The 27,605-nt window shown below is 50.9% G+C and overlaps 2 protein-coding genes across 2 annotated transcripts in view; both read right to left on the reverse strand.

Moving 5' to 3' along the window:
* Positions 1 to 5: 5 nt before the first annotated feature.
* Positions 6 to 17,177, reverse strand: ACCS (1-aminocyclopropane-1-carboxylate synthase homolog (inactive)). The gene is made up of 15 exons (XM_089914909.1): positions 16,906 to 17,177; positions 15,279 to 15,566; positions 13,560 to 13,619; positions 11,298 to 11,368; positions 10,008 to 10,077; positions 9,502 to 9,568; positions 7,431 to 7,528; positions 6,633 to 6,710; positions 5,570 to 5,670; positions 4,854 to 5,099; positions 2,850 to 2,895; positions 2,593 to 2,734; positions 841 to 983; positions 581 to 734; positions 6 to 439 (listed from the first exon to the last, which is right to left on the reverse strand). Exons 2-15 carry the CDS (start codon positions 15,564 to 15,566, stop codon positions 372 to 374), a joined length of 1,632 nt encoding a protein of 543 aa, XP_089771035.1. The 5' UTR covers positions 16,906 to 17,177; the 3' UTR covers positions 6 to 371.
* A 1,616-nt stretch (positions 17,178 to 18,793) lies between these two features.
* LOC111184014 (putative inactive 1-aminocyclopropane-1-carboxylate synthase-like protein 2) overlaps positions 18,794 to 27,605 on the reverse strand; it is a 47,670-nt gene continuing 38,858 nt past the window's right edge. The window contains 12 exon segments of the mRNA XM_089915851.1: positions 18,794 to 20,407; positions 20,410 to 20,496; positions 21,303 to 21,456; positions 21,543 to 21,687; positions 23,015 to 23,154; positions 23,254 to 23,299; positions 24,046 to 24,135; positions 25,201 to 25,301; positions 25,639 to 25,716; positions 25,972 to 26,069; positions 27,056 to 27,122; positions 27,349 to 27,418. Of these exon segments, the coding sequence (XP_089771977.1) occupies positions 20,313 to 20,407; positions 20,410 to 20,496; positions 21,303 to 21,456; positions 21,543 to 21,687; positions 23,015 to 23,154; positions 23,254 to 23,299; positions 24,046 to 24,135; positions 25,201 to 25,301; positions 25,639 to 25,716; positions 25,972 to 26,069; positions 27,056 to 27,122; positions 27,349 to 27,418 (1,171 nt within the window). The 3' untranslated portion in view covers positions 18,794 to 20,312.

Consider the following 27,605-nt stretch of genomic DNA (forward strand, 5'->3'; position numbering starts at 1 on the left):
TGGCAACAAAGACAGAATAATGCAGGCAGCAACAAAAGCGGGTACAGGTAGTTTGTTTTCATGTCCTGGGGGGCTGAGGGCTGTGGGGAGGAGCAGTCACGACTCCCCCTGTTCCGTAAATGACTCACAGCAGAGGCTTCTAGTTTTTTTCCCGGTTTTGTTTAATAGCCAGGGAGGGGAATGGACCATGACTTAAGGCGTGTCTCGCTGCCACCGGGAGAGCAAGGAGCAGTTCTTCTTCAAGGGCAAGGCCAAGAAGGGTATCTGCCTGCCAAATGGCTCATCCACCATCAGTCTTCACAGGGGCTGCCAGGCCCTGTGGCCACAAGACAGCGACCAGCTCACCTGTGCGGACCCCTCGGCTCCTAGGTCTAGCAGGAAGGGGCGTCTTCTGCCACCTGGGATTTGCCCTCAAGCACCCGCCGGACCCTCTGCATCCCTGGGATGTGAGAAGGGGAAGTGAGGGTCAGCACGGATGCTGGGTGGGTGGGGACGAGCAAGCTCTGGCTGCTGGGGCCACAGGTGAGGCCAGAAGAGGGAGGGCAGAATGAAGGACGCAGTTAGGAGGTGGACCGCTTACCCAGGCGAAGCCGGTGGGTCTTGTCAGAGAAAACCAAGCGGAACCAGCCAGGCTCTTTGCACTCGAAGGCTTGGCCAAAGGACAGCAGCACCTTGTTATCCAAAAAGCGGCGCCAGAGCAGCTTCTCCTCCTCAAAGGTGGCCGCGGGCAGGTACTGGGAGGGTGAAAGGCACTCAGGATGCAGAATGAGAGCCCCTGCCCTTGCCTGCTGGAGGGAGCTTTAACACTGCCCCCACCACCTGCATTTCCACCTGCATTACCTTCCTCAAGTCGACCCAGATGAAGAAGCCGGCCCCACGGCTCACGAAGGGGATCCCCAGGGCCCGGAGCTCTTCCGAGACATAGGTGTGAGCAGCCTTGAGCCGGGCGTGGTTTTCCGGCAGGTACACTTGGTTGATCCAGTCTGTTTGGGTGAAAGAGAAGCCAGAAGATAAACCTCGCCGTCAACCCTCCGCTCTGGCCTGAGAGTCTAAATGCTGAAAAGAAAAAGGCCATGAGCTGCCAAAGCTGGGTGAGCCCCTCCTGTAGCTGGTTGGGGGCAATGGGAATATTCAGTGAAAAGCACCTTAAATCCAGATCCTTGGCCCTGAGGGCTCCAGGGCCTGCATGACGTTCTCAGGAGCCCAGACACAAAGTCCCTCAGGACTCAGACCCTCACCAGAGGTGTACCCACTTACATAGTGACACTTCTGAGTCACCCAGGTGGAAGCTCAGATCACAGTGTGGCCACTGACTAGGCGTGAGGCCTTGGGCAACTTCACCTCCTTGATCCCCATTGTTTTAACTGACCTTGGTTTTCAGTGTCCAGTTCGATGAATTTTAACACATGCATAGATTTGTGTAACCCCCATGACAGGCAGGATACTGAATGGTTCCCTCACCCCGAAGAACACCCTTGTGCTATCTGTTTGAAGTCACAACACCCCCTTCCCTGCAATCGCTGGTCTGTTCTCCATCACTGTAGTTTTGCCTTTTCCAGAATGTCACATAAGTAGAATCATACAGTAATGTAATCTTTTGAGACTGGTTTCCTTCACTCAGCACAATGCCTCTGAGATGGGTCTGTGTCCTCATGGCTTTTATTGCAGTGTAGTATTCCAGTGTGTGGGTGAACCACAGTCTGTTTCTCCATTCATTTGTGGAAGGACATGTGGGTTGTTTCCAGTTTGGGGTGATTATGAATAAAGCAGCTATAAACATTCATGGAGAGGTTTTTGTGTGACCATAAGGGCAAATATCTAGGAGTAGGATTTCTGGGCCATTTGGTAAGTGTGTGTTGAATTTTATAAGCAACTGCTCAGTTGTTTTCCAAAGTGGCTGTTCCATCTTAACATTCCCACTGGCAGTGTGAGAGTTCCAGCTGCTCTACATCCTCAGGAACACATGATACTATCGCGATCTTTTAAAATTTAGCTATTATAGCAGGTGTGTAGTACCCGGTCCTGATTTTCCTCATCTATAAAATAATGGGGAAAATGCAGAAACACCTGCTTCCTAGGATTCTGGGGAGGGACAAATGAGATTGAGAGCATCTTGCGGGGCTCAATGAATGGTGGCAATTACAGGTAACCTTTGCTATCTAAACTCAGTATCTGAACCCAGGAACAGAATAGACCTGCACAGAAAGAGACACTTCCATTGTAACAATCTTCCCTTAGTAGCTTCTGCTCCTTTTCAAGTGCTCACAGCTAATAATAATGAGTTCATACTAAGTGCCTATTGTATGCCCGGTGCTATCCTAATTGAATGACAAATTACACCAACCCTACAAGACAGGTACCATTATGATTCCTGTTTTGCAGAAGAGGAAAATGAGGCTCAGGGAGGTGAAGGAATAGACCACATAGCCGGGACGTGACCGAGTAGGATATGAACGTAGTTTGGGCTCAGAGCTGGCACTCTCAAACACCACCCTAAATTCATCTCATGGGAGAAGCACCCATGACCCCTGGCCAGTCCCAGTCTAACTACAACCCTCCCCCATCCTCAGGTGGCCAGGCCCAGGCAGTCACCACGGTCCCGGAGCAGCTGTGCCATCTGATACTGGACCAAGCCACTGAGGCCGTGATAGCGGCAGAGGGAGGATACCGCAGTGGCCACGTCCTGGTTTTCTGTGTACAGCGTGCCAAAGCGGAGCCCAGACATCCCGAAGTCCTGAAGGAGAAAGGCACTGTGGGAGGTAGCCATCCCTCCCAGAGGAAGCCGGTTCCACCCACCTCTCTGCCCTCTCACCTCCCCCTGACACCCCCAAGGCCAGCCAGGAACCCACCTTGCTGGTCGCCCACATCACGTGGGTCCTCTGGGGGTCAGGCAGCCTGCGGAGAGCACAGGGTGGGAACAGAGGCAACGCAGACCCGTCGGAGTTCACATGTTTGGTTGCACAAATGAGGAGACAGATGAGTCTGGTTTCATCTCTTGAATCACCAATTCCTACACATCCTTTAGAGCAGGGGTCAGCCAGCTACAGCCTGCTGCCTGTTCTTGTAAACGAACCTCTAAGGGGCACAGCCACGCTCTCCCACCTGCGTACTGCCCATGGCTGATTTTTTTTTTTTTTTTTTTTTTTTTCAGTACGCGGGCCTCTCACTGTTGTGGCCTCTCCCGTTGCGGAGCAACAGGCTCCGGACGCGCAGGCTCAGCGGCTGTGGCTCACGGGCACAGCCACTCCGCGGCATGTGGGATCTTCCCGGACCGGGGCACGAACCCGTGTCCCCTGCATCGGCAGGCGGACTCTCAACCACTGCGCCACCAGGGAAGCCCCCATGGCTGATTTTATGCTACAATGGCAGAGCTGAGTGAGTGACCATATGACCTGTAAAGCTTAACATATTTGCCATCTGATCCAAAAATATTTGCCAGCCCCTGATGTAGAGCATAGTTCAAGCATCACTTCCTCAAGCGGACCTTCTCTGAGCCCCTCCCAGTAGACCAGGCCAACTGGGTACCCCAAGCAGATCCTCTGTTGGCTCTCCAGACGTCTGCTTTTCAATAATCAAATGATTAGCTGTGTATCTAGTTGCTAAAAGTTTTGGGGGGGTTTTTTGATGTGTTTTTTTTTTCCAGCTAGAAAGACAAGTTCCACATAAGAAGGGTCTATATCTTTCTTGTTCACTGATGTATCTCCAGCACAGCATAGTGTGGCCCACAGGAAGTGACAAATCCCTATTTCCCTGAGTCTCACTCTCCTAATCCATAAGCAAAGGGGAGGAACAACCTACGTGCCATCCACCTGGCAGAGCTTTGCGAGGACTGGCTGAGCAGAGCAAAGGAAAGTGTTCGGGAACCACTGACTGAAACCACCCACCCTGGCCAGGCAGGATAATCACCACTTGCACGAGTTATCTCACAACAAGAGGTCCTGCTAAGGAATATGGAGCTGACAAGCTACCGCCAGCCCGAAGACTTTAGGAGGGGCCAAAAGGAGGGAGGAGATGCCGGCCCATAATATGTTCTTCCAACCTCCCAGAAACCCTCGCACGGGAAACCATCTTGACTGAGAGATGCGCACACCGCCAGGAAGGGCCTTAAATTGGACCAAGTATGGGCACAAGCAAGATGATGGACCAGAGACAACCTGGAAAGCTAACCCCATTACCTTAAAACCTGAGACTACAAGCCACGTGGCAGAGCAGTTCCCCAGGGTTCCCTTACCCTCCTGCTCTCCACCCAGGTGCCCCTTCCCAATAAAGTCTCTTGCTTTGTCAGTACGTGTGTCTCCTCAGACAATTCATTTCAGAGTGTTAGACAAGAGCCCACTCTCGGGCCCTGGAAGGGGTCCCCCTTCCGGTAACAAAAGGACTCAGCAGGGCTGAAAGATCTGAACGAGTATCAGGAACTGTCAGAATCCCTAAATGACAGATGTGCAGATTTTACAGATGATCTGATCCAACTATTTCCAAAGGTGTTCTGGCCACACATTCTTGACTCAAACTAAATCTAATGAAAAAGCTCCAATAGCTGGAAGGGCTTGGCACATGCAGGGGGCCCCAGAAGTATCTGCTGAATGAATGAGTGAATGAATGAAAATGGAGCCACTCTGGAGATGAGGGAAACAGCAGAGGAGGCCCATTTCCCACCCTCCCAACCTTCCCTCAAGGAATCCTAAGACCACTCCTTGGAGCTTTCAGAACCACCACAGAACAATCTGAAAACCACTGATTGGCCCAGCCTCCCTTCTTCTCATTAGGGGACCTGAGGACAGTAGGATTAGCTGGGAGGAAGAGGAGCTGTCCTGGGTGGGTGGAGGGGCGCGGGACTGGCAGAGTCAGCTCACCTTTCCAGGCTCAGGACACTGTGGTACCCAACCGACTCCTCAAACACGGACAGCATGTAGACCTCATCCACCATCACGTGCAGCTCATGCCTGGAGGGCAGGTCGTGAGGAGGAGAGAGCTTGGCTGGTAGGCCAAATGCATCCCCCAGGGTGGGATGGCAGTGAATCAGAAATCCAGAAGGACCACGGTCTAGCCCAGGGTTACCAAACTTGTTTTTTCCAGGAAAATCCTTCTTTTGTCTATTTCTTTCAAACAAAGGAGAAGCCGCACACACACAAGGCAGATGACAGTGGGGATTCTGAACCAATGTGGGGGGACGGGGGAGGCGGAGCCCTCGGGCACCTCCAGCCACAGTTAAGTACAGGCGGACCCAGATTCACGGCTGGCCCCGCCCCTCACTCTAAGCCTCAGCCAATGGGATAATGACAGTATCTGTACCTAATAGGGTCGTTGGGAGGATTACAGGAGCTGGAGCATGTAGGGTGCTTAGCGGGGGGCCTGGCCCCTAGAGCGGGCAATAACCGCAGCTGCTGTTATAAAAAGGAAGAGAGAAGTAGCATCCCACCAAGCCCTACCCCCTGACTCCACTGCCAGGAAGGGCCAAAGCAGGTAGAAACCCACAGTGGGGTAAAGGGGGTAACAGGACCTGCACCAAAGCTCACACCGGAACCCTGATCCGTCACACGCTTTACGGGGTGAGCGTGGGGTGCCTCACCTCTTGGCGAACTTCAGGTACTCCTGCAGCTCTCCTGGGGAATAGACATCACCCAGAGGGTTCTGGGGGTTGATGAGGATGAGGCCTTTGACCTTCACACCCTGAAACCATCAGTGGGACAGGAGACCCTCAGCTCCTCCCCAAGGCCACACGGTCCCACTGGGCCGGATCCCAGGGAAATGTGTTCACCACCCAACACGAAACGAATAAGGGCAAAGAATAATATCTGCAGCATCGTATCAGCTATAAAAGAGAACAAATGCAGAGAACAAAGCTCAGAGAGAAATATGCCCAAACGCCAGTAGAAGCTGCCTTTGTTGGTAGAATTATGGGTGGTGGTTTGTACTTTTAAAATTCCCACGGTGGCATATATGGATTTTATGACCGAGGTTAAAAAAAAAAACAGATTGATAGATTTCTGAAAAGTGGACTGGACAGGAACCACTGGAGGGCTGCTGGCCTACGCCTTTCTTCGGGAGGCCTCAGATCCCCTCAGAGTGAGGGGGACCACCTCCCCAAATCACCAGAGAGACTGCTGAACCAGACTTCTAAGCTCCATGCTTGACCCGCTGAGTCAGAATCGGGAGAAGTGAGGGGTAGTTGTTTTTTTTTTTTTGCGATACGCGGGCCTCTCACTGTTGCGGCCCCTCCCGTTGCGGAGCAACAAGCTCCGGACGCGCAGGCTCAGCGGCCATGGCTCACGGGCCCAGCCGCTCCGCGGCATGTGGGATCTTCCCGGACCGGGGCACGAACCCGTGTCCCCTGCATGGGCAGGCGGACTCTCAACCACTGCGCCACCAGGGAAGCCCGGGGGGGTAGTATTTTTGATCAAGCTCTCTAGTTGATTCTCTGTACACTGAGAGTCTCAGAGTCTTTCTCTAGCAGGAAGCCCTCCATGGGCAGGCTCCCGCTTGACCCCCAGAACGGTTCCATGCTACCACCCTACCCCCGCCCCATCACAGAGTGCCGCCACTACTCCCAGGAGATCAGCCACAGGAAGGGGGTCCATGCCCTGCTCAGGCCCCCCTGCCTTCCAGCCTTGGGTTTAATTTGATCCCCAGACCTCAGAATTAGCTCCTTCCAGCGCCATCTCGAGCTTCTCCACTGTGAGCTGGAAGGGGCGTGTCTCCAGCCCAGTGACCTGGAAGAAGATCCACAAAAGCCAGCAGCCAAATTCAGGGACCCTCCCCCCAGACCTGGACGCTGGGGCCACCAGCCAAATTCAGTGACCCCCCCCCCAGACCTGGACTCTGGGGCCACCAGCCAAATTCAGTGACCCTCCCCCCCAGACCTGGACTCTGGGGCCACCAGCCAAATTCAGTGACCCTCCCCCCCAGACCTGGACTCTGGGGCCTCCAGCCAAATTCAGTGCCCCCCCCCCCAGACCTGGACGCTGGGGCCTCTCCTACCCCTGTCATCTCCAGCCTCCTCTTAGAACAATCTCAGAAAAACACAGGGGGGTCACTCCTCTCTCACTGCCACCCACCCCATCACATCAGGGACACCCTCACGGCTCCTAGGATTGGGGAAGAGCCCCCTGAGGTCCACTGATAGGGGTCCGTGGGCTTCCATGTTGAGGTCTGCTCTGCCCCGTTCTCACCCCACCATTCCGGTGTGGTCTCCCTGGGCTGCCCTTGGCTTTTGCATCGACCCCAGGGATCTCAGAGGCGGAAGATCGGGTGTCCCCAGGGCACCTAGGCAAGGGCAGCCATGGCCAACAGAAGGCTCCACTCTCCTTTCAGCCATAACCCCAGAGGCCTCGGCATGGACTTCCTCTCATTTCTACCCTCAAATTCAGACAGAGGAACATCTCGGCCTACAGGAAGGCCCAGGTCCAACCTGGGGTCCCAGGAACTCTTACCTCACTGTCCAGATAGACACAGACCAGTCGGACGTTGCCATAGAGATACACATGCTGCGTGATGGCTCCATAGTAAGGGGCAGGGATCAGGAAAGCCTCTGGGGGCAGGAGTGGGCCAGGGCCCGTCACCCTCTGGCCGGAACACCCAGACCCCCGTCCACTGACCCCACGCCTCTCCAAGCCTTCAGTTTGCTTGGGGAACATCTGGGGAACACGCTCCCTCTCTCACTTCCCAAAACCCTTTCTAAAGCTGGGATCCACTGAGTCCCTTTTCTAATAATTAGTAGCTGCCATTTATCGGGCACTTAATATGTATGGGGATCTGTGCTAAATATTTATTTTTTTAATCTCGTTTGACCCTCACAATCACTCTGTAGAGTGAGTCTATTATTATCCTCACTTTACCGATGAGGAAACTGAAGCTTAGATCCCTCGGAAGCACGCGACATGCTGGGTTACTGCAAGCACAGACTTGGAACAGGAGTCGAAGCTGCAGGGTGATGATCTGGGTGTGACAAATGGGAAAACCTGACAAGACACAGAACTGCCCAGAGACAGAATGTGCTGCTTCTGGAGGAGTGAATGCTCCCCCGCTGGGGGCACTAAAGCCAAAGGCTGACACCGCTCGGTGGGGAGGGGGTGTCATGCAGAAGACTCCCGCTGTGGACACAGGGGTTGATGAGATGACGCCCAAGGTCCGCTCTAAGGCAGAGGTAAAGGTGCTCCTCCAGCTCTGAAGGGGGTGCATCAGTCAAGCTGCTCCCTTCCCAGCATTCCCTTCAGCACAACCCCACCCCCGCCTCGCATCTCTGGAAGGGGCAGACTTTGCCCTACATGTTCCCTCCCCCGGCCACAGGGATTGGGCCAGAGGTAGACAAATGACCCCAGGAGCCAATGCACTGGCTGGCCAGACACCCATCACGTTCTCTCTGCCTCAGGACTTTGCTCCAAGCAGCACAGATCCTTGAGAGACGAGAACATGCACTTGAATGCGAAGGTCCTGTGGAGTCAGAGCTGAGCCAACAACCTGGGCCAAACAGAGCTGAGCAAGGTCCAGAGAGAGGCCTGCATAGGAAGCGGGGGAGGGGGACTGCACACGCCACTGAGAGACAGAGAGTGTGACGCTAATTCTACTCTTGATGGTTCTAGAACGGGTAGGAAATTGCCTATTACATCCTTGTGATGAATCTTCCTTTCAAGGTTCAAAACTTGGTTATTACGTCTCTCTGTGTTATTTTAACAAGTAACTTAACCCCTGGGCCTTAATCTCCTCATCTGTTAAATGGGAATAAGCACAGAACCTACCTCATCGGGGTTAGAGTGAGGATTAAATGACAGACTATGCCTAGCCTTAGGCCAGCGCCTGAAACGTAGTATGGGGTCAACAAATGTTACTAAATTATGATTATTAATTAAGCTAATATGAGTGGGTCTCTGTTCCTGGCAACCAACAGCCCCTGACCATGACTATGGTCAATATGTCCTTGATTTGACCATGGCTCTTGCAGCAAGCACTGCTGGCTAGATACTCAACAGCCATTCCAATTTTCTTCCTTGCTAAGAGAGCACCAGACTTTTCAGCTATGACCAGCAATAAGTCCAAGGAAGGTGCACCTTCCCCCAGCCCTGGGGGATGAAGCAAGTTTGGTTTAAGCCAACCAGGGTTCTCTTCCCCTTCGCCAGGGACTGCTTTGGGAATGGGTTTGTGAGTCCGTCCTGGCCAGAAAGATGCAAGGGGAGCCCTGCGGGGACTCTTCCAGGAAAGAGTAGCCCCATTTCCTCCCTCCCAGTAAAAAAGAGACAGGCACAGCACAGCCTCCCTCTCTTCCTGCTTTAGGACATGCTGTCACGTGAGGTCGGCACAGAGAAATGGCCCAGAACCCTGGCATCACCTTGACTTCCCCTGGAACTGCCAACCCCTGGCGTCTTGTCAGGCCCCTTAGTTAAGCCCCCTGTGGTCTAACAGTCTATTATGGCAAAAGCACCCTGATGCAGGCCTCGAGGACAGGCAGCTAGGGACACTGCCGGCACAGGGCAGCCCCTGGTACTGAATGGGCTGCAGTCTACTTACCCCCCACCTCACACAGTACTGTGGCCAGAGCGGAGAAGAGAGAGGCACAGCCATTCAGAACCACGACCTGAGGGTGACACATCCATGGGACAAAGATGAATCTGTCCCAGGAGGGTGCAAGGGCCTGCAGCCTCTAACCCAGGAGGGCACAGAGGGAGGGCCAGGTCACAGAGGGAGGGCCAGGTCATACCCGCAGGCCCCTCCTGACTAACAGCCAAGTCCATTTGTGTGGCTTATTCGTGGGGACCCTGTTCTAGATCAACTGAGCAAGGACGAGGGAGCTGGTCACTCAGAGTCCTGCCCGAAGGTGTGGAGGCAAAGAGGGGCCACAGAACAAAGCGGGGCAGAAATTATACCCAAACTCTAAATATCTAGGATGAGGGGAAAGAAGGGAGGGGGTCTTCCTAATTCCAAATCAAAACTAAGTGACCCTACTTACCCCTGGCCAGCCAAAAGTTGGGGAGGGGGCAGAAGATCAGGAAGGAGCAGGGGAGGGGGCTACTCACGTTCTCTGGTTTAAGGGGTGCGGGGCTCCTGCAGTAGAAAGACAGGAACCTGGCCACTTCCTCCCGGAGGCTGGAGATCAGACAGACAGATGGGCAGTGCTTGTCAGAGGGGCTCCGACCCCAAGTCCATCCCAAAGCTCCCCTGGTGAATCTTCAGGCAGCTGCCATTACCCTTCTCTGCTTCCCACGATGGGAATACGATCAGTATTTGTTTCCACTCCTTGGTGCCCACCTCCCTCCTCGGTCCCAACACTACCCGCATGCGTCGAAACTTCCATTCCAGTAGTTCTAGGACACCTGACCCCACCTAAGCAGCAGACTGCAGGAATATCAAAAAGTGACACTCTCCATACAGATCTAGCTAATAGTAATAGTAATAATAGCACACTAATATAATAAAATATATAATATAATGTAGGATAATATAATTATTATTATAACAATAACTATTATCATAGTTATTGCTAATATTTACAAGCATTTACCTTATGCAGGTGTTATTTAGAGAATATTCCTCATTTACTCTTCATAAAACCCCTATGACACAACTACTATTATTATTATCCCCATTTTACAGACAAAAAAACTGAGGCTTGAAGGAGTTAGGTTACGTGCTGGTTAGTGGCAGAGTCCACACTCAAGCCCAGTGGTCAGACTCTAGGGCCACCATCCTAATTATTATAAGAGCACATGCTTGGAATTACTCTTGGAATCAAGTCCAGCTCCAGCACTAAATCCTTAGGACAGCATCTGGGCCCTAGCAAGTGCTCAATAAATATAAAATCTTATTAGTTTTACTTACTATTTCCCATCTTACCAGCAGAAGGCCCCAACCATCTCCTCCTAAGCTGATTCTGGCTCCTCTAAAGCTACTGAGAAATTGGAGACAAGGCTCCTGGCCTGAAGGCCCTCTCCACTCCTCAGACTCAAGAGAAACCAAGCCAGGGAGCCACTGAGCGGGGGTGGGATGGGCAGGAGGCACTAGTTCCCTGCAGATGCTCCAGGAGACCCCATGACTGCCAGCTCTCCAGGACTAGGCCCTCAGCCTAGGGCAGGCTTTCTCAACCCGCCACTATTGATGTTTCGAGCCAGATCATTCTTTCCTGTGGAGGGCCCTGTCCTGGGCACTGTAGGAGGTTTAGCAGCTTCCCTTGCCTCTACCCAAGAAAAGCCAGGAGCAACACCCTCCCAGTTACGACAACCAAAAATGTCTCCAGACATTGCCACATGTCTCCTGGGGAAGGAAACCGCCCTGGGGTTGAGAACCACTGGCCTACAGGTGCTACTTACAACAGATGTCCCCTCCAGTCAGGGTACTGCAGCAGGGACGGCTCCACCCGCAGCATGTCGCTCTGACTCAGCTGGGGACAGACAGGGGAGAGCAGGGCTGAGGAACGCACAGACTCATGGTGAGGGCCAGCCCTGCCACCTGCATCCACGCAGCACCAGGGCTTCTAAAGCCAAGGGCTTGGTCTGCTTATCAGAGAAACTGAGACAGGGGCAGCCCAGGGGCAGCATTCTCATGCCCATTTTGCAGATGAGGAAACTGAGGCTTAAAAATGTCGGGTGTGGGACTTCCCTGGCGGTCCAGTGTTTAAGACTGTGCACTTCCACTGCAGGCGGCCCAGGTTCAATCCCTGGTCAGGGAACTATGATCCCGCGAGCCGCACGGCACGACCAAAAAAAAAAAAAGTCAGGTGGCTCAGCCAACATCACAGCACCGGCAAGTGGCGAAGCTAAGACAAACCAGAATTTTTGACTCCTAGTCCAGTGCTCTTTATACAACACCGCCAACCAAAAAAACCAGAGGGGTGGATTTGCAGAGGCAGCGATAGGAGACCGCGCACCTCAGCTCCTCCAACGGGGTGACAGAAGAGGTCCCAGAACTAGGTGCCCTACCTCGGCCTTGGCTCTAAGTCATGGAGGGACTCAGGCCACTGTCTTCCTGCAGGCTCAGCTCAACCTCACACTTTGGAAAATGTGGCCATTTCCAGACCATCCCCACCCTGCCTGGGTGCTGGGTTAGTGACTCCCAGGGCATCACACCCACAAAATCGAGGAAAGGCAGAAGCCTTGGGCGGCAGGACCAAAAGGAAGAAAGGGAATGAGCCACGTGTCTATAACCCCAGCCTCTTCCATTTCTCCTTCGTCCTTGAGCACTGCACTGTCCGATACAGAGGCCTCTGGCCACATGTGGCTCTTATGTGTGACTCTCCTGAACTGAGACACTGGATTCTGAAGACTTATATGAAAGAAGTATGTAAACCACCTCATTAATAATTTTTTATATTGATTACATGTTGAAATAGCCATATTTTAGATACAATGGGCTAAATAAAATACATGACGAAAATGAATTTTACCAGTTTCTTTGTACTTATTTAATAGAAAAATTTTAATTATATACGTGGCTCACAGTTTATTTCTACTGGATGGCGCTGAGCTGCCTTAGAGTGGGGAGCTGGCTTTGGGTAGAACAGGCTTTTCAAGCCCACTCCCTACACCCCTCTCCCCTTGCAGCTTAGATGTTTCCCTTTGGAAATATGTTCCTTTGGGTTAAGTATCACTCTCTCCACAGTTCCAAACTCTAACTCTTAGGCCTCGAGAGACACATTCATCAGATAGCCCCAGCAGTTTACTAGAGATGGCTCACACCAGCTCAAGAAATCTGATTATTTTCTCTATCTGTGAGTTGGCAGGCAGAGGGAAGGGGGAGGGGCAATATAAGGGTAGGGGATTAAGAGGTCCAAACTACTGGGTATAAAATTAGCTACAAGGATATACTGTACAATACGGGGAATATAGCCAATATTTGATAATAACTATAAATGGAGTATAACCTTTAAAAATTGTGAATCACTCTACTGTATACCTGTAACTTGTATAATACTGTACAGCAATTATACTTCAATTTAAAAAAATAAATAAAAGAAAGAAATCTGATTTCAGGAATTTTGCAAACTGTACCATTTTCAAAAATTACATTATATAAACTATACACATAAATTATGTAAGTCAGTTACAGTAAAAATAAAGGTAAAAAGTGCTCAAACAATATTGCTCCTGTCTATGTTACTCCACTTTGCTCTCGTCTGTGCTCTGGAGGTTCTTTCCGTCCATGTGTCTGCATGGTGGGACTACCACGTGATGGGGCCCCTGCACCTCTCTTCCCAGCTCTGCACGCACTGATGTCACGGCAATAGCCTGATATCGGCCACAGTGGGGGCATTTACACTATGGGAATCAGAAAAGCTACCGATCAGGGGCCCCTTTCTCCCAGGGCCAGTTGTTAAATACTGACCACCCAGCACCGAGTATCTCCCCCTGAGAGCAGGGACCCAGCCAGCAGGAGGAACTGAGGAGGGAAAGAGCCAGAAGAAGTGAAGAAAGAGGATCACAGTGGGGAAGTGACTCTCCCAAGATGGCAGAGAAAGTGGTCCCCGGGGCCGCTGAAGCAAGCAGCAGGCTCTCTGGGGGAAGTGTTCCAAGGAATCCCAGAGAAGACAGCCCCTTGCAGCTGGGGATGCCACCCAGAGGTGCACCAGGACTTACCCGCCTGGACAGCAGGTCAAAGCAGAGTTTGTTCTCACTGGTGCCCAAGTTAATGATGCCCTGGAGGTGAGAGGTACAGAGCCATGTGAGCACAGCAGAGTGTGCCATCAGAAGGCCCCGGGGGGGGGGGCGCACCAAGGCAGCAAAGCGAAGCTCTCTGCAATCCCGCCCTTCCCACCACCCCTCCTGGCCTTTGCTCAAGCCATGCCCTCCACATGGCTCCCTGATCCTATCTTACCATTTCTAAAGCTCTGTGCAAATGCCATCTCCTCCAGGAAGCCTTCCTCAAAATCCCACCTGCAAGGGATCTTTTCTTCTTCTGGATCCCAAAGCACTAAATTTATCTGTCCCCCTTTACGGCACTAGTCAGTTTCTGTCCCAGGTCACAGGGTCTGATGTACAGGCTTTATCTCCCCCACTAGATGGGAAGTCCCTGAAGGCTGGATACATGCCCAAGACACCGCTGTATCTCTCAAGAGCCTCAGTTTACAGGATGAAAGAATGTACACAGTAAACTGGTGCTCTGGCAGGAACGGGAACAAGGGTCAATGTACCACAAGAAGAGGCCCTGTCAGCCCCATGGAGAAGACCACGTGGTGAGGAACCAAGGCCTGCCAACAACCATGTGAGTGAGCTTGGAAGTGGATCATCTCCCCACCCCACCAAGCTTTCAAATGAGACTACAGCCCCAGCTTCACTGCAACTTCCCAGGAGATCTTTAGCCTGAAGCACCACCCGGATTCCTGAATTCCAGAAACTGTGAGCTGTTTGTTTTAAGCTGCTAAGACCTGAAGTCCTTTGTTACACAGCAAGAGATAACTAATACAATCCCTCACTTTTTTCAGGTCTCTGCTTCAATGTCACCATATTAAAGTGACCTTCTATGACCACCTCCCATAAAATAGTAATATCCCCAGCCCACCCCACCAATCTCTATCCTATTACCCTGCTTTATTTTTCCCTACAAGGCTTATCCCAACATATTATATATATATATATGTCTGTCTCCCATACTAGACTATAAACTCCATGAGGGCAGGAACTTTATTTTTGTTCACGGCTGTAACCCTGGTATATAGAACAGTGCCAGCACCTGGTACATGCTCAACAAATAAAGATTATTAAAGGGTTATTCGTGACAGCTCTCTACCCTCTGAAGGTATTACTGGTAATAAGTTATAATAATTGGGGCAGGTAACATTAATAATAATAGCAACTACCATTTATTGAATGCTCTATGTGGAAGCACCGTGCTAGTAACCTACATACCTGATCTCATTTAATTGTGACAGTTCTATAGAGGAGGTATTACTATCCCATTATAGAGATGAACTGAGGTTCAAAGACATTAAGTAATTAGCTCAAGAATACACAACCCAAAAGTGAAACAGTTGCAACCTGAACCCTAGTTCTGTCCCAGATCTAAAATTGGATAGTCAATGGGCTGTGGATCAGAATCCATATAAGAGCACACTCCATGGTTCTTGAATTCCTCCCTCACAAATCAAGGTTCCCTTAATTATAAATGGGCCATTTTCTGATTCAGGTAATATACAGGGGCCTCTCTGAGCAACATAAGACACCCCCTTGGGAGTCAAAGGGGCATAACTCCAACATGACAATAGCAAGCTGTGTGCTGCCCTGTTGGTCAAGGTGGGGTACCCGCCCCCCACCCCCCGTGCTCTCTTGTGTCCCAGTGGGAAGGGGGCCTTCACTCACACTGGGGTTCTCATCCTCATACTCATCCATGTGGTAGGTCCTGTAGCCCTCCTCTGCTGAATCCCAGAACCATTTAATGATGCTGCCTCTAGAGGACAGGTAGGGGCTGTCGGAGGAGAACATGGCAGTGGGATCACCCACTCCATAGAGCTTCAGCGGCTTCTGGTCTGGTTTTCCAGAGCCTTCTCTTTCCAGACCATCCCCATGGTTACTGTGCAGGCCCTGTGTGGAGAGTGAACCCGGAGAGGTGGTAGGTGTCCCGGAGTCCTTCTGAGGGAGCATGAACATCTGCAGAAAGACAAAAGCACTCAGTGCCTGATCTGATCAAGGGCTTTCCTAGCACCAAGCAACAAAAATGAACTGGGAGTCACGGGGCCCTCCCCCTTCTCTATCTGCCCCTTCCTTCAAGTTTATATACTCATCACTTCCTGTGTCCCTTACTAGTTGTAACCATGTGCGCAATCGCTTCAAGGCATCAACTCTGCTAAGGATCTACAGACAGGGGCTGTACTTGCTACTTTTCTACAACTTTAATAAATGGCTGCTTCAGCTTGTTTTACTTTTGTGGAAGTTTTGCATTCTGCAGCCTAAAGAGTCACCAGCTTCTTTTTCCATTCTTGCCGACGTCAATTTCAAAAAGCCAAGTTAAAATTCTCTGACTTAAAGTAGAAAGAGCCTGGAGTCCAGGGGTCTTGTGGTGACTGTTGCGAATAGAAGTAAAGGATAAAATGAGATTATCTGGTTGTTTCGAGGCGATGATGGGTGGGGCCTGAGAAGAAGCAAGTGGGGTTCCCACAAGTGCAAGCGCACGACCCTGAGCAGAGCCCAAGGCCCCACCCCCGCTCCCTCCCGAAGTGGGGGAGGCGTGGCCGCTGGGAGGGTCTGGTCGCATGCTGCGTTCAGATGTGAACTCCTCCACTGTCTAAGCCGGCGTCCTCGCGGGCACAGTGGGTGTAGCCGAAACTACCTCATAGGGTAGCAGTGAGGACATAAATATATGTTGGTGTAAATGGCTTAGAACAAATCCTGGCTCATGGACAAACTTCAGTAAAATATGTTATTATAACTCCTCGCCGCTTTCCCCAGTCCTGATGCACAAGCCCCAAACACCAAATGATGGGGGACCAACCAGCGGCCCAGAAACCCAGGGGCTCCTCGGTTAAATTTTGCTCCACTAAGTCTTTTCTGGGGTCTCCCCCAACTGACTGGGCTCTCCCCAGCCTCACCTCGCCCCCCCTCATCCTATGCCTGGGCCCTCGGCAGGTCAGAGGGGCTGAGGCGGGGTGGAGGTGGGGGCCGGCCGGGCCCCGGCTCCGCGCGCGCCGTGCGGGAGCGAAGGGCGGGCTCGGGGTGTCCAGCGGGGCGGCGGCGAGTCCAGAGCCCGAAACCCGCGCGGCCGGGCCTCGGAAATCCACGAGAGGGCGGACAGGGCGGAAGGCAGAGCGCAAGACCCCTGCAGAGCGGCGGGCGCCTCGCGGGCGCCGGCTCCCGGTCTCCGGGAGGAGGAAGTCTAAGTCTGGCCGAGGGCTTCGAGACGGAAGGGCCAGGACTTCTGCAGCGAGGCCTCGAGCCCGGGCAAGGGAGACCCCGCGGGCCCCCTGTTCTGCAAAGCGTGGATTGCACCTACTTGCGGAGCTGGAGGAGCCGCCGCCGGCACTCAGGCACGCGCAGTCTGTGTCCGAATCCTCGCCCGGACTCGCTCTCCGCCGCTGTGCGCAGGGCACCCGGGCCCAGGCACTCGCACTCGGGACCGTCCACGCCGGGTCGGGCTTCCCAGAAGGTTCCGGGCACGGTTCGTCAACTTGCGCCCTAGGCCGCAGGACGCCCGGGTGTGGCCTGCGCGCAGGGAGCGCACACGCTGCAGCACCGTGGGGCGGGGAGGGGAAGCCGCGGAAGGGGAGGGGGCCCAGGGCCAGAGCTCCGCCTGGAAGGGACGGGCCGCCCGCTGCCACCTCCGCTCTCTGCGGCCTCAGCGCCCTGGCGGCCTTCCCGCCCCGGTCTCCCCGCCCCTGGCACACGGGGGCCCCTCCCTCTGCCCCCCGGCCTTAGTGTCCCCATTTACAGGCAGAGTCACCGAGGTTACTGGACAAATGTATGCCTGGTTGCGGCCCATGGAAAAGGCTTTCCGGACTTACATTAATTCCGATTAAGGGCATCCTGAAAACATCCTTCCCCTTTGAAAGCTTTTGACCTGAGTTTGTAATTTCTCCTCTTTCCGTTCTACAGAACATCTGGTGAACTCTGCCTGGGGCCCTGCACTTTGGCAAGGTCCCAGGCCCGCGCCGAGCCTTTGAGTAGGAAAAGTTTCCTTTTCTCCATGAAAAGCAATGAGCAGGATCCATCAGTACAGATCTGGCTGGGAAGACTTGGCTGTCTCCGGATCACTCCACTTCTTGTCTTCGCTTTGGCCTTGCCACTAACATTGTGACCTTGAGCAGCTCTCAAGACTTTTTGTTCCTCTATGTAAAATAAGCCAGTTCTCTCCATTTAAGTCATATCATTCTGTTTAATTCAGGTAAGTAGTCTTATTGAATGCCTCTGTCATGCAAGATCTCTGCAAAGTGCTGGGATACAGTGATGGCAAAACAAACAGCGGGCCTGCATGGTTGACTGGGAAGGCAGACATACAAATGTGCTAACTAATAAGAAAGATTACTGGGTGCCTGGGAAGCATGCGGCAGGGAGATTTAACACCACTGCCCCCTTCCCTGACACACACACACATGCATTGGCCCCATACAGGAAGCCTTACACACACATTCATTCACCCTAAACACTTAGGAAGTGATGCTTGAGTCCTAGTTAGCTAGCTGGAGTGTGGGGTGTTGGAAGCAGAAGAAAGCCTTTGATAGAGCCTTGAAGGTTACAGTCCGTGTGGAACATTAATGAACTGCAACAAGCCTAATACCGACCCCCGGAGCTTGCAGGGTTCAGGAGAAAGGTTGGAGATAACGATCAGGGATCAGGTCATGAATCTTAATAAACCCTGTTAAGGACTGTGAACTTCTCACTGAGGGCAATGGATATATATTGTAATCTCTAGAGCAAACACTTTTTTTAAAAAAGTCAAAAGGTATAATTAAGAATAAATGGGATACCAAATAATGCCTGATTAATTCAAAAGGCATGCAGAAAGGAAAAAATGAACAAAGAGCATACAGCACAAATAGAAGACAAATAGCAAGATAATTGACTTAAGTACAGCCATATCAATGATTACATTAAATTAATGACCAAAGACCAGTTAAAAGATCATCAGACTGGATAAAATGGTAAGATTAAGAATATGATGTTTCGGCTTCCCTGGTGGCGCAGTGGTTGGGAGTCCACCTACCGATGCAGGGGACGCGGGTTCGTGCCCTGGTCCGGGAGGATCCCACATGCTGCGGAGTAGCTGGGCCCGTGAGCCATGGCCGCTGAGCTTGCGCGTCCGGAGCCTGTGCTCCGCAACGGGAGAGGCCACAACAGTGAGAGGCCCGCGTACTGCAAAAAAAAAAAAAAAAATCTGACAAAAATTGAACACTCATTCATGGTAAATCTCTCAGCAAACTAGGAATTGTAGGAAATTCTTCTATCTAGTAAAGGCAGTATGAAAAATACGTGCAGTACTTAAGAAAGAGAGACAGAACTCAGTCCTGCTAAGATTGAGAACAAGGCAAGAATATCCTCTCTTACTTCTTTTATTCAATTTTATACTTGAGGTTCTAGGCCATGCAATTAGAACAGAAAAATGAGAGACATAAATATTGAAAAGAAAGAAGGAAAATCATCTTTATTCGCAGGCAACATGATTGTGTACATTGAACATTCAATGAAATCCCCCTCCAAAACAACTAGGACTAATAAGTGAATTTAGCAAGGTCTCAAGATACTGTCAGGAGGTGGTTCTTCCCAGGTCTCTCATGTTTCTGCCTGTCTTGCAAACCCAAGTGACTGACCAAAGCCTTTGGTGGGTGCTAACAGCTCTTCCATCATCTATAAAATGGTGGTAGTCCCCACTCTGCCTATTTCACAGCATTGGTGCTCAGACTAAAGCTCAGATGTACAAAGGCTTTGCAGAGAAATGCACAGGAGGTATGATTTGAACAGCTGGAAACACTAGAGATGAAAATGGAAGACCTCAGGCTTATCACCAGAGATTCACTTTAAAAGCCTTTCGAAAAGGCAAGAATGGAAAGAACTCATACTTGGAGTTATGCCCCCATCCTGCCACTTAGCCATTCGTGTATAAGGTGGGAGTGATTGTGAAAGGATCCTGTGGGACGTTGCACCCAACACCTAGAAAATGCTCCGCCAATTAGGCATCACGGTTTCCCTTCCTTTCTGATCTGCCCCAGAAGTGTTCTTCACATATAACCTGCTTTAGAATTTAAAAACTAAATTTAATTTTTAAAAATAAATTATTTATTTTTGGCTATGTTGGGTCTTCATTGCAGTGTGCGGGCTTCTCAGTGTGGTGGCTTCTCTTGTTGCAGAGCATGGGCTGTAGGCACGTGGGCTTCAGTAGTTGTGGCACATGGGCTCAGTAGTTGTGGCTCCTGGGCTCTAGAGCGCAGGCTCAGTAGTTGTGATGCACGGGCTTAGTTGCTCCGCGGCATGTGGGATATTCCCAGACCAGGGCTTGAACCTGTGTCCCCTGCATTGGCAGGCGGATTCTTAACCACTGCCCCACAAAAGAAGTCCTAAATTTAATTTTTAATTAAATTTTAATTAGGTGTAATCAAAAATTTAAAAATCATCTAGCTCTCAAAAGGTGATATGAAGCATGTGAGTAAGAAACAAAACAGGCCTGGAATTTACAAGAATATGGAAGTTATTTGATATCAAATATAAAAGTAAACCCATCTAAATAGGGATCCAGAGAGCTCCCTTTATTCCTCTCTAGGCTTTCCCACCGGAATCGCCATAAAAGCATTTTGCACACACACAATGGCTAGAAGACTAAAAAGATGTAAAGCTTCCAGAAATGACAGATGCTCAGCTTAGGGGGACTGATGGTGGGGTCAAACGAGCTCATGCCTGGAGAGGCCCAGGTCATAGCTCCAGGTCAGTATACCAGCCTTCCAGATCCGAGGCTGACGTCAGGACTCCCTGAGGGTGAGACTGGCTGGAGCTGCTGGCTGGGAGGTAGACACTTCCTCCTTCTTTGCATCCTCCAGTTGCTTCACTCCCCAATCTTGCCCCTGCTCCACTAGCACCTGATGGAACCGCTGAATGGCTAGAGGGTCCAAATGGGGACAGAGAAAAATACTTAGTGGGTTTCATGTAGTCCCCAGATATAGCCAGGTCCTAGTAGGCCACCACAGAGCCTCTCGTTCAGGGATGCTGAACTTGAGTCTTCCCCTCTTTGGGATAGATTTCCAAGTCGACCTGCCGCATCCCCCATGGCTCTTTTTGGCTTCATCATCACAGCCCCTGCCTGCCAGTTACCTTCATGACTCAGATCAAATCTTGTCACCTAGCTGATGGCCTTGGCCTCATCATTTTCTCTCTGCCTCTAGTGGCCCTTCACTCAGTCTATTTTCCACATTAGCTCAAAAGATATTTGTGTAACATAAATGTTCTCTTATTCATTGCTATGTTCCCAGCAGGTAGAACAGTGACCGGCATGTGTTGAGATACAATAGATAAAATGAATGTCATGTTTCCATAACCTTCAGAGGAGAATCTAAACTCCACAGTATAGCACACAGGGACTTCTAGGTCATCTCCCTGTCTATCTCACCTAGTAGCCAGCAAGTCCCACATGGGCAGAGCTCCATTTCTTGAGAGCTTACAGTCCCAATGACCTGCTCAATGGCAGACACAGACCAGACACCCAAAAGTTATAATATACCTCAAGTGCCTGTCAGTTCCTGTTTACAAAGGAGCTTAAAGGTATGAAAGTGGAAACAGAGGGCCTAGAAGGGCTGGAGCTATAGGCTACTAAAGGCAAAAAAAGGACGACTCCGCTATTGCGTCTCATACAGGAGTGGCCGGGGCATCTTTGAAGGATGCCAGAATTGGGAGGTCAGCCCCACTCACCGCTTCTTAGCAGGAGGGGCCTAGCTGCAAAGATGAGGCAGAACCAGCCAGGCTCCTTACACATGAAGGTCTTGCCACGGGACAAAATCATCTTGTTGTCCAGGAAGCGGCAATGCAGGAGCAGCTCTTCCTCAAATGTGCATGGGTCCAGGTACTGGGGAGGACAGAGGGACAAAGCTGAGCTCAAAAGCCATCAGGCAGATCTGCCCTTTAACACCTGTCTTCATTCCCAGAACTCACCTGTTTTAAGTTGATCCAGACATAGAGGCCAGAGCCACGATTGAGAAAAGGGACTTTCAATACCTTCAGTTTGTCAGTAATGTACCCGTGAGCCTCCTGCAGCCGGAAGCGATAAATGGGCAGGTACACATTGTCAACCCATTCCGGATGGGTGGAGCAAAAGGGCTGTCACACATCTCAGGGCTAAGATCTGCCAGAGGCTTCCTGACAAAATGTTCCCTACCTGGGCTCCATGCCTGCTGATTCTATCCAAGCCTGACTGTATTATATTTGAGCTGACTTATACCCAACGCACCCATTTCCACTAGGTAGGTGGAGACATTGGGCTTCTCAATAATTGTGTAGGAAAGTTCTGTTTGAGTTTACACCCTTGAGGCAAGAAGTTGAGGTGTCCCCTAAACGGGGTTGATGCTTCTGTTGTCAACTGGGCAAGTAGCAGGTACTCATAGCTCCCTTACTTCCTGCCTTAGACCCTAACAAATGGACGTTGAAGAACCTCGTCGTTGTGCTTGGGGATGATCTTAGCCCAACTATCCTTAGCATTGGCAGCACTTTAGAACCACTTGGGAAGCTTTTAAAAGGCCTGGTGGCCCAGGTTATATCCCCAGACATCGAAATCAAAATCTTCACGGATACAGCCTACACATCAGTATTTACACTTCCCAGGTAATTCCCATGTGCGTCCAAGACTGAGAACCAGCGTTCAAGGAGCTGGGAATCTGGTTTCTACCAAACTATTAGAGGGCCTGGCACCATGCAGGGCGGCATCCAGCTGGATTTCTCCTACCTACCGCTTTCTCCACCCAAAGCTGAAAGCACATTGTTTTCTAAACCGGATCATCTGATTATATTAGTTTGTTTCATTATATCTCTGCTTTTAATTTAAATCCTCAGGCCTGGCATCTGCTCTATTACAGGGAATTTTAAAAAGGAGCCCTTATACCATGGCATAAAAGGGGGGAAATTCCCTCTGAAGCCAGCATTCACTTAAGATCCAAGGGGAAGGTGAATTCAGGTGCCATAGATGTAGCCACAACAACTTGCCCAAATGGCAGCTCTCCTTTGGCCACATTGGAAGATAAAGTTAAATCATATTCGAGGAATCAGGGTGTTCCTTTGTAATCTTTGCCTGAAGCAAGCCAGCTTTGGGGGAGGGAAAATTGACCTTCACACAAAGACTCATTTCTGAAGTTCCCACCTTTAAGTCCTAGAGTACAATTGATGATCCCCTTTCCAAGCAGAGCACGAGCTACCGGATGGCCAGTGTTTTAGACCAGCACCTCCAACGTCTGTCTACACCCGGCTGCATCATATGAGCTACAGCCTGCCCTCCTGTAAACTTCCTGTCCTGCCACTGTTAAACCCAAGACAGTGAACAGGGTCTCACTGTATTGAAGGCATGTCAGAGGCCCAAGCAGACCCAGGAATTCCCCGTGGCCACGAGGTCTGGCCCTGAACAGGGCTCAGTACCTCTGTCCTGGAGCAGCTGACACAGCTTGTACTGGGTGACACCAGAGATGCTGTGGAGGTAGCCAAAGGAGTTCACGGCAGAGGCCACCTCCCTGTTGCGGGTGTACAGAGTGCCAAAGCGGAAGCCAGAGATGCCGAAATCCTAGAGGAAGAGAAGTAGGGAAGGAAATACTCAGTTGGTCTGCCTTCTGCTCCTGGATCGACTTCCTTCCCTACCCAAGGACAGGCAGCTGGGACTCACCTTACTGGTGCCCCAGATCACATGGGTCTTGTTGGGGTCAGGCAAACTGGAGAGGAGAGAGTACAGTCAAGATTATGGAGAAATATTTGAAGAATGAAGACCTGGGGTCTATGAAGCGAAGGTGAAAGTGGCCTTGAGGGCCTTCCTAGACAGAAGGGCCTATGGGACCCAAAGTCAAGAAACAGCTGCCCCAGTTAAGCCAGGAAGTCAACAAAAGGTATCCTCGTGGAACCAGATGGGACAGCTCTCAAGTGCCCACTGAAGGAAGTCCAGGGCCCGCAGCCTGGCTCGGGGTCTTCCCCCAGCTGGTGCGAAGCCACCTTCAGTTGGCTCCTACACAAGTGGGCCACCCCCATTTCTAAAATGTGTTCACCTATTTCTTACTGCCCCGCATTTGGCGAAGCTCTTCCTTCCTCCAGGCACGCTCTTCTCTTGCTTTGCCTGCTGCATCCTATCCTAGGGCCGAATACTACCCTCAAGAAAGTTCTGCTCTATTTCTATTCTTTCCCCGTGCCCTACTTCTCAAGAAGTTCCTACCCTGACCTTCTGGAGGGCTTCAACTTGACTTTTGACAATGCATATGCTACCTTTCCCTCAAGTTATCTCATGTACAAAATGGCATTTAGAGAAGACACTTGGGAGGAAAGATGATGCTTTGCTCACTTTCACACTCCCAGTGGCTCTGAGCTCAGTTCCTGGCATGCAGCCAATTAAGCTGATGGCCCATGGACTCACCCTGCAAAGTAGGCACTTCATGGTTCTCATTCCCAATTCCAGCCAAGACCAACTCACCTCTCCAGGCTCAGAACACTATGGAATGGGATGGCTTCATCAAACACAGACAGCATGTAAATCTCATCTATAATCACATGTACATTGTACCTGTAGGTTGGGTGAAAGAGGGAGGACGATATCCAGGTTCTCCCCAATTGTTAGCTCGCTTCGTTTGATGGTCCTCTCTAGACACAGATCAGACACTCCTACTGCCCCAGAAGCCCATCCAACCCTTCCAGGAGGTGTGGCAACGTAGAAGAGGGTCTCTCCTTCACCAGAGAGGACCTTTCACCCTGACTTGGGGTACTAGGAAGGAAGAGAACCCAAAAGACATGCATGAGAACATTCGACCTCACGCTTCAACCATCAAGCAGAGACTGGTGGGAAGGGACTGGGCATCCCAGAGAGGTCTCTTCTGGTACAGTCAGGAGCTGCCACCCAAGATCTGAATCAAATAGGTTTATAAAGCAGGCTAAGTGCTCATGTGCTTCTTTTCCTTTATTCTCCCAACAGCCCTTTGAAGCAGTACTGTTACCTCTATTTCACAGAAAGAAACTAAGTTTCTGAGACAGAAAGTTAATTTCCTCAGCTAGCAGATGCTAGAGCTGGAATGTAGACCTCCCCCAGCATTCTTCCTCTTGTCCCTTGCTCTGCCATTAATTGGTCTGGATACGTTATGAAGTTTGAATAAGGGTTTCTTCTAGATAGAAGAAGATTATCTACCCTAAGAGGGCTATTTCCAGACTTCAGAGATAACATGTTAACATGCTCTTAGAAATGAGACATGAAAGTTCTACAGGGACTCATCTTCACCCCACAAGGTCTGAGAGGCTGTCTTCCTCGGCACCTCAAGCCAAGTAGTTTGGGAAATGGATGCGGGAAGAAAGTGCTTCTGCTACAAGAGGTGGAAAAGCAACAGAACTATATGATGACTGTTATGTAGGTATGTGCACATGGACAAAGGCTAGAAAGGAAACGGCACAGTTTGAAGTAGTGAGCGGGTGGGTGCATTTTCCTTCATTTCAATTTCAGTTAGTTGTCCGTAACTTCACAAAGTATACCACACAGTAAGAATATTTAGGGTATATTATTTCTGGTTCTGACTCCTTGACTATGAGTGATTAGAACCCTTCTTATGGACTTCATCTAGTCTCGAGGGGGTAGAACTCATACTTCTTGGCAAATTCCTGATATTCCATCACTGAGTCTCGGGAGTAGATGTCTCCCAGAGGATTCTGATGGTTGCTTAGCACAAGGCCTCTGACCTTTTTCCCCTAAAAAGAACCAAACGTAACCAAGTGAACACAAGTCCTTCACATCTACATCAAGTCCAGCCAAAGATCAGGTTAGGGCACCGAGTATCGAGCACCTAATCAAGACCTCAGTGGGCTCTCGGAGGAGCAACTATCATATTTTTGCCCACAGAGGGGATCAGGAAGGAGCTCTGGGGGCCGCCATAGCCAGGGCTCCTCGGGGGACGTGCCCTGGGACACTATCTCTTTTGAAGAAGGTGTCCACAGCGTCTCGGTGAACAAGTTATACCAGAGTGTCCATACTCAGTCCCTTTCCGGGGTGGCAGTGCCCACCCTGAAGACCTGGTTCCCTCCTGACCTCAATCTTAGCCCCGAGCAGGGCTTGCTCCAGCTTGTCCACAGTGAGCTGAAATGGATAGGCGCTCGCCTCAGTGACCTGGAAGACAAACACAGCCTGACAACCACCTATTTGGAAGCTTCCAAGCCTTGATTCCTCACTCCTATAAACCGTGAACAATCCTTTACCTTCACACCCAGGGCACTAGTCCCACATACCCTCTTTGCCCGATTTCTCCATCCTTCTCCCATAACTTATATGGGAGAAAAGCAAGAACCTCCTATACCTTGGAAATGCCCCAAGATCATTCCATTGCCTGGGTGGGCTGAGCAGGGGAAGGGGCCCCACACTGACCTGGCTCTCCAGGTGGACAGGAACCAGTTCAACTTTCGCATACAGGTGGGTACTAAGGATAAAGCCACCATGGGAGGGGGTGGGGACCAGAAAGGCCTCTGGAAGCAGAGAGACAGAGCTGTTAGTCCAGGGTCTCCCAGTCAGAACGTGCCAGGACCCTCAGACCAGCAGCAACGCTACACTCAGAGAAGGTTAGTTGGGTAATCCCTCCTACTTAGGGATGAATGCTTTGGGGCACAGCCTCTATAAAAGTAACCCACTCTTCTAAACATTATTTGGGGAAACAAAACTCAAGTCTCTTCTTTGCAGGTACACTAGAGGAGAAAGGGAAGAATACTGCTATAAGTGACTTGGAATCCAGGGACTCAAGCCAGGCTTGCTAGCAGGTAGAACACGGGCCATCAGCAAGTCTTGTCAGCTCCGGACCGACACTGGAGGCTGAGGTCCACGCACAGGGAGGGCTCTCATCTCTCTACGTGGCTCAGGTCATGTGACCCTGGTGATCTCATGTGTTCTTTTCTTCCCGTCCATTCGGCCTCATTGATGGGCTAATCAAGGACCCACCCCTTCAAGTGAAATGGTCGTCTTGGTAACGAGTCTCCCATACAGTAGGTTCATCAAGAAATCTGAGATTCTTGTTTCAGATTGTTAAGAGGCATCGTTGAGAAGGAGACTGAGAACAAATCTCTCAAGCTTTATTTGGTCTAGAACTCAGTTTTTGATTTTGGTGTTTTTGTTTGTTTTTTGAGGAGATAGAGCATCTATATTGTCTAGTTTACTAGGGCTGTCTGGATTGGAGCTGAGACCAAAAGTCCAACTAATACTGTAATGAGTTGGCTCCCGTTGTCACCATCCCTGGGGCAGACCTCCTTGAGGACTGTCACATGTCCATATTAAATGGGAACCCAAATCCCTCACCCCAGCACAAATAGTAGGAAGACGTTCTAACCAGTGCAGGAAGCACCCCAGTACTTTAGGGGAAAGGCCTTCAGTCAAGCTGCTCTTCTCCCCCAAGGCCCAGTGCCCATGCACTCATGCCCACATGCTGCTATTTCCCTGAGGGAACGCAAAGCCACTGACATACCACCTGGGTCACACAGAACCATGGCTAGTGTGGAGAAGACAGAGGAGCAGCCGTTTAGAACAACCACCTGAAGAAGCTACACAGAAGGCAGAAGTCGAAAACCAATCCTCACGTAAGAGGGATACTTCCCCCGTCTCCCTCCCCCTGGGAGGACAGACATGAGGAGTCTCCTCAGCTAGGACCCATTGGCCTTCACTCTGCCCCGGCTCTGAGGGGCTGTGCTGGAAAGGCAGAGAGGCCCCCAAGAATATGGTCTTCCCCCAGGGTGGCAGGAAGGCTGGAAAGAGACTCACATTTTCCGGGTCAAGGCGGGCAGGTGCCTTGCAGTCGGAGGTCAGGAACCGGGCTACTTCTTTCCGCAGGCTGTGGACAGACCCAGAGAGACCTGTGTTTCCCAGGCCTGCCCATGGGCTTTCCCCATAGTCTAGACTTGGGTGTTTTTGAAAGAGCAAAGCATCCAACCTCAGGGTCCTTACAGGGTTAACAGGGGACTGAGGCTCTCAACTCCCCAGGCGACACAGATATTAACTGTAAGAGTTTGGACAAGAAC

Source organism: Delphinapterus leucas, chromosome 7 (assembly GCF_059928025.1).
Source record: "Delphinapterus leucas isolate spDelLeu-1000000601 "Yukka" chromosome 7, BTC_Dleu_Yukka2, whole genome shotgun sequence".
Lineage (NCBI taxonomy): Eukaryota > Metazoa > Chordata > Mammalia > Artiodactyla > Monodontidae > Delphinapterus > Delphinapterus leucas.